General features: G+C 59.3%; 4 protein-coding genes across 4 annotated transcripts; 1 reads left to right on the top strand and 3 right to left on the bottom strand.

The window, feature by feature from the left end:
- Positions 1-616: 616 nt before the first annotated feature.
- GGTG_11568 (RNA-dependent RNA polymerase 1) lies at positions 617-5,318 on the bottom strand (the record flags this gene model as incomplete). The annotated part of the gene is made up of 1 exon (XM_009229459.1): positions 617-5,318. The coding sequence occupies one exon, from the start codon at positions 5,316-5,318 to the stop codon at positions 663-665; it is 4,656 nt and encodes a 1,551-aa protein (XP_009227723.1). The 3' UTR covers positions 617-662.
- Positions 5,319-6,242: 924 nt separating this feature from the next.
- On the bottom strand, positions 6,243-9,002 carry GGTG_11569 (D-lactate dehydrogenase). Its single transcript, XM_009229460.1, has 6 exons — positions 8,304-9,002; positions 7,600-8,218; positions 7,144-7,542; positions 6,760-7,064; positions 6,631-6,668; positions 6,243-6,545 (listed from the first exon to the last, which is right to left on the bottom strand). The coding sequence occupies exons 1-6, from the start codon at positions 8,622-8,624 to the stop codon at positions 6,503-6,505; spliced, it is 1,725 nt and encodes a 574-aa protein (XP_009227724.1). The 5' UTR covers positions 8,625-9,002; the 3' UTR covers positions 6,243-6,502.
- A 301-nt stretch (positions 9,003-9,303) lies between these two features.
- GGTG_11570 (hypothetical protein) lies at positions 9,304-9,766 on the top strand (the record flags this gene model as incomplete). Its single annotated transcript, XM_009229461.1, has 2 exons — positions 9,304-9,381; positions 9,512-9,766. 2 exons carry the CDS (start codon positions 9,304-9,306, stop codon positions 9,764-9,766), a joined length of 333 nt encoding a protein of 110 aa, XP_009227725.1.
- A 1,342-nt stretch (positions 9,767-11,108) lies between these two features.
- On the bottom strand, positions 11,109-12,363 carry GGTG_11571 (hypothetical protein; the record flags this gene model as incomplete). Its single annotated transcript, XM_009229462.1, has 4 exons — positions 12,209-12,363; positions 11,926-12,129; positions 11,599-11,656; positions 11,109-11,343 (listed from the first exon to the last, which is right to left on the bottom strand). The coding sequence occupies exons 2-4, from the start codon at positions 12,101-12,103 to the stop codon at positions 11,109-11,111; spliced, it is 471 nt and encodes a 156-aa protein (XP_009227726.1). The 5' UTR covers positions 12,104-12,129; positions 12,209-12,363.
- Between the last annotated feature and the right edge of the window lie 145 nt (positions 12,364-12,508).

Here is a 12,508-nt window from a genome sequence, read left to right on the forward strand (position 1 = left end):
CTCCCAGCTCTGTTGGTCTCCCTTGCCCCGGGGCTTGGTGTATCCGAAGGACGAATCAAAGCGAGGAGGCGGGAGCAGCACTTCAATCACCCTTGGAAATGCAGCAATAGCAAAATTTCTACAATAGCTCTATGAAACGGGGGAAGCAGTGTTGGCGCCCGGGTATGCAACTATCCCCCTCCAACGGGACTTCAAGCCATCACGCGTGCCCCCTGGTATTTGATGTCCCCATCGACCAAGCAAACCAAGAGTAGCGCTCAAAGATCAGGATGTAAACAAAGCAAAGTGAAATCCGCTGTGCCCAATTTCCCACCACACCCTGCTGCTGGAGGGGTATATCCGATTGTCTATGTCGCTGCGTGGATCCAATGAATGCAAATCTGTGGAAAACGTAAAATATGCTAAAAAAAAAAGTCGTTAATCCGGAATCAATGCTCCATCTTCCATCCTAGACCGTAATCTGCAAAAAAAAGCTAGCTCCATCTGTATAACCCCAAGTATTGTCTCACAGGGTCGGGGCGTGGTGGATTCATGTGGCCTTCATGTGGCCGCGGCCTCGCTCCTTGCCGAATAGCCGAGAGACAGTAGGGAGGCGACAACACACATCAGGCTGGAAGGGGAGTGATGAGAGGGAGGAGGGGGGTTCGGCCAGTGGCGCCAGCTCACTCAGAACCAGTCTCGGCAAATATGCCGAGGCGGCTCAGCGCCGTCTTCCGCCTGACCACGACGACGTCCCGCTTGAAGTAGCGATCGTCCGTATCGTCCTGGTCGATGCTGGGCGTCGTGGCGTCCTTTACGGCGGAGTTGCCTTTCTGCTCCTGGGGCTGGGGCTGAGGCTGGGCCTGGACCCAAGTTGCAGTCGCCTCGACGGCCGCGGGTAGGCCGCCAACCGAGCCACGGCTAGGAACGACGCGCGCTTTCTCCCTGTCAAGGGCGGCACCATCGCCGCCGCCGCCGCCGCCACCGCCACCGCCACCGCCACCGCCCCGCCTACCACCAGTCGTCGCTGGCGCGTCATCATAGACGGTGGCGTCATCATCATCGTCGTAGTTCAGTCTGAATAAGCTGGTAGAGTGCCTGGGCCTGTCCGCGTCGACGTGGATCGCCCTGGGCGGCCTCGTCGGCCGCTTGAAGGGCGGGGCGGCAAGGCTCAGAAAATGGGGTCGCGCCGGGACCGGCTGGGTCGGGTTCTGGCCACCCCACGAGTGTCTGTTATCGTTGTTGACGTCGAGGTGGCGTGGCAGGTCTGCCCCCGTGGCGCCTGCACTGCCAACGCCGCTTCGCCCAGAAATGTCGCGGAGTGAAGCGAGGTCGTTCTCGGACGGCTCGGCCGGGGTATCCGCACCAGAGTCGGCCGGGGCGGCTTCGGCCAAGTCGACCAGGAGGGGCAGCTCGGCCTTCTCTTCTGATAGGTCGACTTGAGGCAGTTCGGTCTTCTCCTCTGATAGGTCAATCAGGGGCATGTCAACCGCAACCGCCTCGTCCCCTCCATCTTGCAAGGCCATAAAGTCCGGGTCGTGCTCCTCCATGTAGCCGTCCTCGTCCGCATGGAAGAGGTCGAGGATGACGCCGCGGTGGACCACGCGCCCGTCCCTGCACCGAACGTAGTCCATCTCCAAAATGTCCTTCTCGTCGAGGCCGTGGAGCCGGACGGAGAGCTCGACCTTCTTCAAGCCTCCGAAGTCGGCGGTGGCTGCGGTGGTGCCCGCGGTGGTGGTGGTGCCTGTACCGGCGCTGGCGTCGGCGGAGGGGGGCTTGTTGCCCACGCTGGTCGCGATCTCCGTCAGGACCGTGTCGAAGATCCAGGGGAAGGTGATGAGCGGCATCGACTTGGGGTTCGGCCGCGCGCCGCGGGACTTGCACTCGTGCAGCGCGATCCGGACCTCCTCGTCCGTGACCCTGTACATGGCGACGACGAAGGGGCCCATCACGTCGAGGTTGTGGCGCAGCAGGCTGGGCGGTATCTTGACGCCGCCGCCGCCCTTGGCGTCGTCGCCCTCGGCGAGCTCGGCCGCGGCCTCGATGCACTTTGTGCGGAAGAGCGACTTGAGGGTGGCGGACTCGCGGCCCACGTTCTCCTGGTGCTTGTACGCGTTGCCCACGCGCGGACGCGAGAGGACAAAGGAGGAAAAGACCTCGAACTCGGTCCCGATGTCGCCCTGGCCCATGATGCGCCTCATGGCCTGGTCGTACTTAGTCTTCATCTGGCGCGCCTTCCGCAAAGTGGCCGCGTCCAGCTTATACTTGTTGAGGATCCTGGAGTCGAACACCATCTCGTAGGCCGGGTCAAAGGTGGCCTGGTGCACCTTGTCGTAGAGCTTGCCGAGGATCCGGCCCGAGTGGTAGGTCCGGCGCGTGCTCTTCTCCATGAAGTGGGGGTACTGCTTGGGAATGAGGCCGCGCCGGACCACGGCCGGGATGCCCGTCTTGGGGTAGTCGACGGCCTGCGAGTGCAGCCTCGCCAGCTCGATGCAGACCTCGCTCTTGACGCCCAGGCAGTCGGCATGCGCCAGGTGCGCGTGCGCGATGGTGGGGAGCGAGTGGTTCTTCATGTGGAGGACAAAGAACCGCCGCAGGTCGTCGGCCGTGACGTCGCGGTCGGGGTCCAGGCTCTTCTCGGCCTCGTAGTTCATCGGCGGATAGCTGCGCTCCTCGGGCGGGGGCACCAGCCGCTCGTCCCAGATGATGAAGTAGTCGTCCCCGTCAAGATCGCCGCCCGAGCACATGCTGGGGATGTCCCTGTCGCCTGATTTGGGGAACACGACCACGTCCCTGAGATGCCGGAGCTCGGGCACGTCGACCGCCTCGACGATGCGGAGGTCTCCCGGGTGGAGCGAGGGGTTGCGCCCGACAACGCAGGTGCCGGTGACGACCTTGTAGAGTCCGTTGGGGCCGTCCGGGACCTGTAGGAAGATCTGCGGCAGTTCCGAGTGATTGAGCCGGGGCCGCTGGTCGGGGTGAGTCTTGACCCGGGCGTAGTGTCCGCGGAGCTTGCCCGTCTCGTCCACGCAGCCCAGCACGAAGGCGCCCTTCTCGACGACTATGCGGGCTTTTTCCTTTAGAGACTTTATCGACCATGTTCGCCAAAGCCGCAGCATTGTCCACACGAACGGCTCCTGGGATTTCATGAGTCCCGCCATGATAAGCTGCGAGAGCGCTTTCGTCATCTGATTCTCGTCCACGTAGAGGTTCAGCAGCGACATGGCCGCGACGGGGTCCTCCATGGCCTTGTCGTAGCTTGCAAGCTGATCCGCGAGCATGTCCTCGAACACATGGTCCTCGATGCCCAGCGCCGACAGAATGGGGATGGTCTGGCGGTTGAGCGTGGCGACAGCGTACTGGGAGCACCGGATGACTTCGAGGCGGCTGTGCTCTGTCTGGAACTTCTCCTGCGAGGGCCGAACATGGATATCCATGCCCTTGACGTCGGGCCACACGGTCAAGATACCCTTGCGACCGCCCATCCTGAACTGGAAGGCCGAGGGGTACGTGTTCAGGCTGAGCCTCTGGGAGATGCGGGTCGACCAAAACTGGGATATCTTGCCGACGCCATCCGAGAAGCAATATCCATTTTCTTCAATGTCTGGGATCGACTTGATCCACTGAACCGACGTACTGTCGATGTTGCGCGTGGTGGAAAAGCACTGCCCGAGCCGGGCCGCATACTTGCCGACGTTGCGGATGTGACGGAAGTCGCCCATCCAGGCCCGGATGCTGTCACACGTGACGTCGCCGACGGCAGCAAAGAAGTAGGCGCTGCTCTCCCGCATCTGCGAGTTTCCAAACGCCAGGAACTGATAGTGGCGGTCTCCAATAAAGATGCCGTTCCGCAGGACCCTGTAGACGCGCGTGTACAGCTCGTCGTTCACGCGCTGGTCCTGCGTGGCGTTGATGCGCCCGCGGTGCAGCTCGTCGGTGAACTGGATCCGCATGAACCGATCGCGGAAGTCATAGTAGTGCCTCAGAACACGGTTCGTGGTCTCGACAGTGGGCGAGTTGAGGTAGACGGTCGAGGGCGTGACGATGGCCTTGCGCATCAGAATGCAGTACTCCGGGAGCAGCTCTGGATGCACGTCTGGGGCGTATCTGGCTTCTCGGGCCTCTTGTAGCAGCAGCATCGGGTCATAGAACTTGACGCGACGGTCGATGGGATACTCGAGCACCATCCTGGCCTCGCGAGGTGTCATCTTCGACAGCTGTTGGAGGAACTCGAGCGTGATGCTGGACTCGAGGAGGTGGCGGCGAGAGATGCATACTTCAAGCTGATACCGGACCTCCCAAGGGAGATTGATCCGCTCCGAGTCACTGAGAATCTGCAGCATGTGTCCACCCTGGTCAAGCTCGGCCGGCCTGTCGAGATGCTTCCACATGACCACCGGGTCGTCTTGTGGTGCCGAGAACTGGAAATCGGTCTCGGGGTGCGTCTTAATGTTGAAGTCGCCCAGGTAGCCCTCGATGAGGCTCCACTCACCCTTGGGGAGCTCGATGCAGTACGTGGTCCAGCGGCCAAGGTCGATGACCTGGCGATGCTCCTCGTTGAGGCTGAGAGGGGTATCCCTCATCAGCCTCGGGTCGTCCATGATATTGCACTGACGCCACCACATGTCGTACTCGGTCCACAGCTTGCGCTCCTCGGTGTGGGTGTCCCGCTTGTTCTCAACCTCGCGGTAGAAGACGGGTGGATACTCGAGGGGAATGATGATGTTGCACATGTCATTTTCCTGGTCAACACGCAGGAGCTTGCTGATGTCACCGAAGCGCATATCGATCTTGTATTCGTGGAGGCGGCGGATGCTCGTGGTCCCCTCCTCCTCGTGGAGGGCAACCGAGAACTGAAGCGTGACACACCGGGCCTTGAAGTTGAACACAATCTTGAAGGGATTTCCGGCAGGCAGCGGTCGGATGGCTGTCCGGATCATCATCTTGTTCTTGGCAATCATGAGGCCGAACCTGATGGCCGCGGGGGCGAGCTTGACGTCGCCGGGCACCGCGCGGTTGAGCGGACTGGTAGTGGACTCTCCCTCGTAAAAGCCGTAGGGATTAATCTCGACCCTGACGGTGCAGACGGACCCCTTGCCCATGGGGATCCTCAGGAAGCCGTTGTCGGCCCAAGGCAGATTTCCGGGGTTGGGCGGCTCCATCCTGACCCGCGCCCTCCAACAGTCCCTATTCTCCGTGATGTCGATCATGATGAGGGTTGCCCGCGACTCCATCGCACGCCAGATATCCCAGGTCGTGATATCGCGAGGCAAGTTCATCAAGTTGATGGACATGGAGGTGTACAGCTTCCAGTTCTGGGGCGGCGGGCAGAGCCGCATGTTAGCCGAGCGGCGTGGCAGCGGCGGGCCGTTGCGCGGACCCGCAGGGCCAACCCGTCCCAAGGATACGGATGCCAGATCGGGCCCGCTACCCTGGGTGCGTGGGCTGGCATGGCCGGGCGTTGATGGAGTAGATGGGGATCCCCAAGCCCCACCGACCTGGCTGTGAGGCGTCTGAGGCAATGAAGTGCCACTACTACCGGAAGATCGAGACGAGGAGACAGGCGATGCCCGGCTAGGTAGAGAGCCCGCAGGAGACGGGAGAGGCCTGAGGTGGGGAGAAGCCGGAGAAGCTCGACCACGCCGCTCACTGGCCGAAGGGCCAAGGTATTGCTGATTGTTGTTGGCGGCCATGGTGCATAGGAAGTTCGGAGTCTAGGGCGGCAAAGTGACGGCCTCTAGTGGTCAACTTTGAGGGCGGGCTAGATATGAAGTTGGGTGTTGGAGACTGCCATGAGGGCCAGACAGAGACTGCAGGTGTGGCCTCTTGAGCGCAACGGGAATCGCGTGCGGAGGTGTGCGCGAAGCGAGAGGTGGGGTGAAGGCAAAAGGTAGGTATGAGGCAGGGCCTGCGCAGGAAAGTGTGAGACGCAAACAACAACCGAGAAACTTCAGTTGCTTGTTTGTCTTCGTGTTGGGTTGGGTTGGGCGGGGAGTGAGGCCTGGTGGTGGGATTGACTCGGCAACCCGCTTTGGCAGAAGCAAAAGCGCTAGATGCAGGAGGAAGGAGCGAACGAGTTTCTCGTTCAGGCAGAATATCTAGGTTGTATCGGCCGGGCAGTTGGTATGGAGATCGCAGGCGTTTTGAGGGTGGAAAAGGGACTAATTCGGTCTCCAGAGCTCTTTGTTTGCAGAGCGAGAGGCAGGGTAGAGAGGTTGTCGATTTTGATAAAGCACAGAACTGCGCGGGTTTGATACCCACTACGGCGGATTTGCGAACTCGCTCGACCACGTATTTTGTTGGGTGCTGCAGCTGTCCGGGGTTCTCAAAGCAGTCCGATAATCGCACACGGACGGCAAGAAAATGGTGCAGGCTTCACACTATGTCCGTGGCTGTTTGCGTGAAGTTATCCCAAGGCCACAAATCCCATTTTTGGTGCTGCTCGCTGATACTAGCTTACTTTCATGCTTTGATGCTTTTTTTTGACAGAATACCTAGATATGCTCGACCACCAACGCAAATCTTATTTCCCAAGACCCTGCCGGTCGAAAATCTTCCCAGGGTTCCTGATGGATAGCAATTGTTGTCGCATTAGCAGATATTCAGCAGTCGAGGGTTGCATGGCTCAGTCTGCACGGAGTGGGGACTCACATAATCCAGTTCGGGTCTATAGCAGACTTGATCGCTTTCTGGATGCAGGACAAGGAAATCGAGTTAGCTGACTCTCCCAAACGGGGGACGACACCCCAAACCCCGAGACCGGGACGGGAGCAAACATACCATGACACCCAGCGTGTCGGGCCCAACCTCCCACAGCAGCGACTCCTTCTTGCCCCAGCCGACAGAGTGCTCGCCTGTGCAGGTACCCTCCATCTCCAGCGCCCGCTTGACCATGTTCTTGACACACTTCTCCACCTTTTCCCGCTCCTCTGGGTCCTGACGGTTGTAGAGAATGCTCTCGTGGAAGTTGCCGTCGCCGATGTGGCCGAGGATGCTGGCGAAAAGGCCGAGGTCGTCCATCTCCTTCTTGCTGACTTCTATCAGGTCCGCCAGACGGCTGAAAGGAACAGCCACATCCGTGCTGACTGTAAAGAGGTACGTTGGGCAGGTCGTCAGTATTCGAGTCTCCTTGCATCAGCTCAGCTTCCTGGTGTTTTCACTCACAGACTTCTTCGCCGTCCTTGCGGAGGGCGAGCATGGACCAGAGGGATTCCTTGCGCGCCGACCACAGCAGCTTCTGCTCCTCTGCGTCCTTGGCGAACTCGAACTTGCCGCCCTCGTTGGCCTTGGCAATCTTTTGCACCATGTTGATGTTCTCCTTGACCCCAGCCTTGGTCCCCGAGAACTTGAAGAACAGCGTCGGCGTCTCTCGCCATATCCTAGGCGCCGTCGCTCCGCTCATGTTGACGACTTTCATCTGCACTTCGTCCATGATCTCCATGGCTGCCACGGGGACCCCTGCCTGCATCACGCCGGCCGCCGTTGCCGCCGCGTGGCGGATCGAGGGGAACGTCACCACTGCCACCGAGAAGTCTTCGGGGATGACGGCGAGCTTGAGCGTTGCTATTGCTTGTGTCAGTGTCGATATTAAGGGGGCCAAGAGAGAACGGGGCTACCGACCCTCAGTCACCAAGCCCAGCGTGCCCTCAGAGCCGACAAAAAGGCCATTGAGGTTGTAGCCTGCCGAGGACTTCCGCGGCCGGCGCCTGGTCTTGACGACGGTGCCGTCGGCCAGAACCACGGTCAGGTTGATGACCCAGTCCTTCATGGTGCCATACTTGACGGCGTTGGTGCCCGAGCAGTTGGTGCCGACCATACCGCCAATCTTGGCGCTCGGCCCTGGATCGATGGGGAAGAAAAGCCCGGCGCCCATCTTGAGCAGTTGTGCGTTTAGGTCCTGCCACCCGATGCTCGGCTGCACCACCACGTCCATGTCGTCCTTGTTGAACTGGATGACTTTGTCCATGTAGGCAAAGTCGACGCTGATTCCACCATAGGGTGCCGAGAAGTTACCTTCTAGGCTCGATCCGCCCGAGTAGGGGATGAGAGGCACCCGGTGCTGGTGGCAGATGCGTGCAATTGTCGACACGTGCTCAGTGCAGCGCGGGTAGGCCACTGCCACCGGGAGACCTTCGGGGTTGACAGAAGACCATTCCGAGTACCCATGGACATGGAGATCGTCCGGGTCTATCGAGATTATGTCGTCAAGCCCGATTTCGCGTTGGATCTCTTTTATGGCCTATATTTGAATCGTGAGTATCTGAGGCATGACGTGGAGCAGGAAAGCTACATGAGGTGTTGCGCCGACGGCAAGAGAGACATACCAGCTCCATAACAGGTAAGCTCGCGTACCGCGGGGTCGGGAACCTGTCGTCAAGCAGCAGGATAGGCCTGCTAGCCTGGGGAAACAGTGTCGGGGATAGGGCCGAGACGCCCCATCCTGTAAGCCCGGCGGCGATGGCAACAGCGAGAACCCGCTGGCTGGTCCATGATGTCGGGGCCGCAGCAGCAGTGGCCGTGGTCGTGGTGCCATTTCTGCCGTTGGAAACGTACCGCCTCGGCCGGGCAGCTCCGAAAGTCGGCCTGCTGCCCATGGCCGCTCGGCGGGAGGGCCCGGCGGCCCGCGCCCAAAGACTGGATGACATATTCAGGGGCACCAAGCCAGGGTATAAGTCGAGAGCGCAGACGCTACCCGTTGTGGGAAAAAAGGAACCGACGTGAGCCTTGTCGAAAAAAAAAGAACAAAGTGGCGCCTAGCAATTAATGTGTAAGCGTGAGACCAAAATTGGGTATAAAATTACAATCACAAGCGGGAAGGTCGAGGCAAGGCCAGCAGTGGCACAAAGAGTCCCGGGTTCCCCAGACGGCTCCGTTCAAAAAAATTCGGACGAACCGAGGGTTTTTTTTTTGATTGGCCTATGAAAAAAGAAGAGGGAAGAAGAGAAGGGCGGAGAGACAGGTAGAGATAGTTATGACTAGAGGCCCCAAAGAGATGACGAGAGAAGGGTGACGTGCTCACCAGGATGGGCCTGCCCCGGTTTAACAGCCAAGGGGGTCCGGTACTGTTCCGGGATCGGAAGGCGAGGCCGGCGGTCTCGACTGAGGCTCTCCGCCCCAACGCCCGACGACTTAGCGGGGCTTCCCTTGCCAGCTAGGGACAGATGACCCCCAAACGCCCGGGGTATGAAGGAAGGGGCAAGACAGGGTCTGGGGCGCAGAGCAGAGCGGAGCGTGGGCGGGATGCGGATACACCTTGTCGGTGGAGAGGACAGCCGTATGGGGGTCAGTGCCTACTGTTTATAAGTGGCCTAACGGCAGACAAAGATGGAGAAGAGCGAGAGAGGGCAGAGTGGAGATGATGAGGGGGGCTGGCAAGACGAAGTCGGCACAGACAATAACATGGTAAGAGGAGCGAGATATACATGACGGAAAGTCACAAGGGCGGGCGGGTGTTCTGTGCCGATCAGCTACTGGACTACTAGTACTGAGCGGTCTCCGTCTGGTACCCCAACATAGGTTCGGACGGACGCAGGGAGTGGTCACGTTGCCCATGGTGCGAGGCCGAAGTGGAGCAGTGCGAGGAGAGGGGAAGCACAAGAGCTGCCGGCACAAGACTAATGGCCACGGCGTTGTGTCCGACGGCTACTACGCGGCCATGTTAGCACCCAGCTGTGTCGTCATCTCCAAGGGGAGAGTGGGAGTCGGAGTCAGACTGATTTGCGAGAGAAGAAGGGGCGGCCTTGAACAAGGCGGAGACGCTGGCCAGATCCTCGACCAGACCTGCTGAGGGAATGGACCCAACTAGCGGAGACTGGGCAAGGGGTATGGGGCAGAGCCCTCCTAGCGGGCGAGCCACCTGGCTAGTGTGGGATGCACAAATATGGGGAGGCCGAAGCATTGCCAGGGGCTAGAAGGAATGGTATTGCTGGAAGGAGAAGGAGGACGGGCCAGGCCTGGGCCGCCGAGAACGGCTCAGGAACGGAGGCAAAGCTTCTCCTGGCCTTGCCAAGGGGAATTGACCAGACAAAACGTGGAATCCGGAACGCGGATTTGGCCGGTGAGGAACGTCGTTGCGCCCAACGAAAATAACGAAAATATTAGCGCCCACGTGAGACAAGGAAAAAGGAGAAGCCAAGGAGAGCAGATAATCTCTGTGGTAGTCGAGGAACGCGTCCAGAAAACATTGACGGCATTTGATTACCGATGCAGGTGGGGGGTAGAGCCAGAGACTGTCAGAGACTGCCGTTGGGGGATTGGGCTGACGCTTAGCGCGTCCAGTGCACAACAAACTCGCCGTGCCCGCCCTGGGCCTGGTGGAAACCCCCACTGATGGCGGTGCACGTGAGCCCATCCCAGAGTGGATTTTATTGAAAATCATGGGCGCCCATAAAGCTTCCAACGCTATGGTCCATCAAACACCCGACTCAGCTCGTCCATCCGAGATCTAGACTGCCCAGCAATTCCCAGTTCCTTTTGTCCTGCCGCCTCGACCCGGATTTGCGTGTGCATATGCGACAACCACACCCTCAAGCCAGCGAATGGGTGGGTGGGTACGTGACCACACCCATCCTTTTTGCTTCTTTTTTCGTAGTTGGCGTCCGCCCAAGTCTAGCATTGAAAAGTCCGTCCGATCCCTCCCCCTTCACGCCTGTTCACAGCATCCATGTTCTGCGAGGAGCGGCGGCCGGTACCCACCATGTCAGCCGGGCGGACTTGTGACGACGTCCCGTCCGGCAGTGACTTCCAAAGGCAAGATCCAGCGACCTTCAGGCACGGATGGAGCGGGATGGCCGCACTAGAACAAAAGATCTTCCGGAGAGCCCGAGTACCTGGCGCAGCTTGTCGCTCGCCGCCCCGCCGCCGTGCATGACTGGAGGCATGCGCCGGCAGGAGGCGGTCATCTCCCGAGCCCAAAAATGCGTCTTTAGGAGCACCCAGCGGAACAATGCATATATGAAATGTCGGGGGTGCACACTGCAGACAAAATGTGCTGTTGGGGCCTTTTGCCCGAGTTGCCTTGTCGGATTAGATCAATACCCGGCGCAGGGGGGCGGCACTCTTCCCAACACCTTCCAGGTTCTGCCCATCGGGCTTCCTGAACCTGCGCTCTCGCTCTCGCGTGTTCGTCTCTAGGCGACAGCTGCCCGATGACCGATGAGCACCACCGACCCGCCCGCCCGTTCGCTAGTTCGGCTGCAGCCCGCCGCCAGTTCTCCTCCGGAAAAACGTCCACCAGCGCTCACACGGCTGATCGCATGACCGGGCTCTAGTAGTGTCATGGCCAAGCCTCCGCCGCCTTCTACAGCTCGGGCGCCGAAACCACGGAGCACCAGCACCCACCACAAAAAGATGGCAGTTTTACAGCTGGAGGTCCCAGGAATTAGAATTTTCAATGCTATGAGCTTTCTTATTCCTGTTTTTCTTCTCCTCATTTTTATTCATGTTGTTATTCCTATCGTTATTCCTATTATTGCTACCACTCCCATTATTTTTGTTATTGTTGTTATTGTTGTTATCCTGCTTTTACTCCTATTCCCCCTCTTTCAGTCTCAGCAGCCTTTCTGCTGTTGAGGAGGAACTGCCGCCTTTTTACGCTGGGCGTGACCAGCTCCTACGCACTCGTCCCATACGTGCGGTGTGAGACCCTGGTTAGGAACAGGTCCCCCGCACTTGTGACCTTTCAATATGTAAGTTCTAGGTAAGTGCGGGGGTATACATATGCGATGCAGTGAGTAGCCCACGCGCGTTCGGGTATGGGCTTGACCCCCTCGACCTTGCTTTCAGCCCAGCCGCGGCTGGAACACGCGAGGCTCGATTTCCCGGCCACCCCGCCTCTGCTTGTACCTTCACTTGCGCCGCTGCGGCAAAGTGACCGATACTGGGTTGCATCCTGCCCCCCTGCTCCTGCTTCTTGCAGTTGTATGGCTTACGAAAGAGAATATGTACCCCTCGTGAGCGGCGTCCAGGGCCGATGTGCCCCGTCTTGACACCCAATGACCGTTGCTGGTAGGTACGTCGCCAGCGCGCTCGCTATCTTGGGGTCGATGGCTGGGACCTCGGCGTGCTGAAAGCCGCTGGGAATGTCATGCAGGATCTTGAAGCTTGGCTTTGTCTTATGGTTCATGTTGAAGACGACCACCTAGCCGTGAACTATTTACAAAGACTTAGTTTCTGGCCCCGAGAATACATGGCGTACGCGCAGCCTGCTGCACAGGATGGAGGAACAGACGACAAGCTGAATCTCAGGGTGCTTGCGCGGGCCTTGGCGAGAACAGATCCGTGATTCCTCGTCACTGGACACACCCGGTGGGCGCTGGAACCTGCCCTCCAGTTTAGGAGTGTGGGAAGGATGTAGGCTACGGAGTACAAGCAGGCATAAAATGTGGCTCGACGGCACCTATGCAGAGTGGTCGAAACCGATCGCCGAGCCGCGCTGTGCGTTGCATAACCCAAAGCGATTATCTGTATCCCTTTCGGGTTCTGGGAATCGCGTGGTCTTGTGCAACCCTCGTCCCACGGAAACTATTCG

This window comes from Gaeumannomyces tritici (assembly GCF_000145635.1).
Source record: "Gaeumannomyces tritici R3-111a-1 unplaced genomic scaffold supercont2.7, whole genome shotgun sequence".
NCBI lineage: Eukaryota > Fungi > Ascomycota > Sordariomycetes > Magnaporthales > Magnaporthaceae > Gaeumannomyces > Gaeumannomyces tritici.

Bases quoted from the DNA above. Each gene is read 5' to 3' on its own strand.
- GGTG_11569 (XM_009229460.1), bottom strand. From the start codon at position 8,624: ATGTCATCCAGTCTTTGGGCGCGGGCCGCCGGGCCCTCCCGCCGAGCG. The intron at 7,543-7,599 runs GTCGGTAGCCCC...CACAAGCAATAG, and splicing joins GCTGGGCTTGGTGACTGAGG to CAACGCTCAAGCTCGCCGTC. The intron at 7,065-7,143 runs GTGAGTGAAAAC...ACCTCTTTACAG, and splicing joins CAAGGACGGCGAAGAAGTCT to TCAGCACGGATGTGGCTGTT.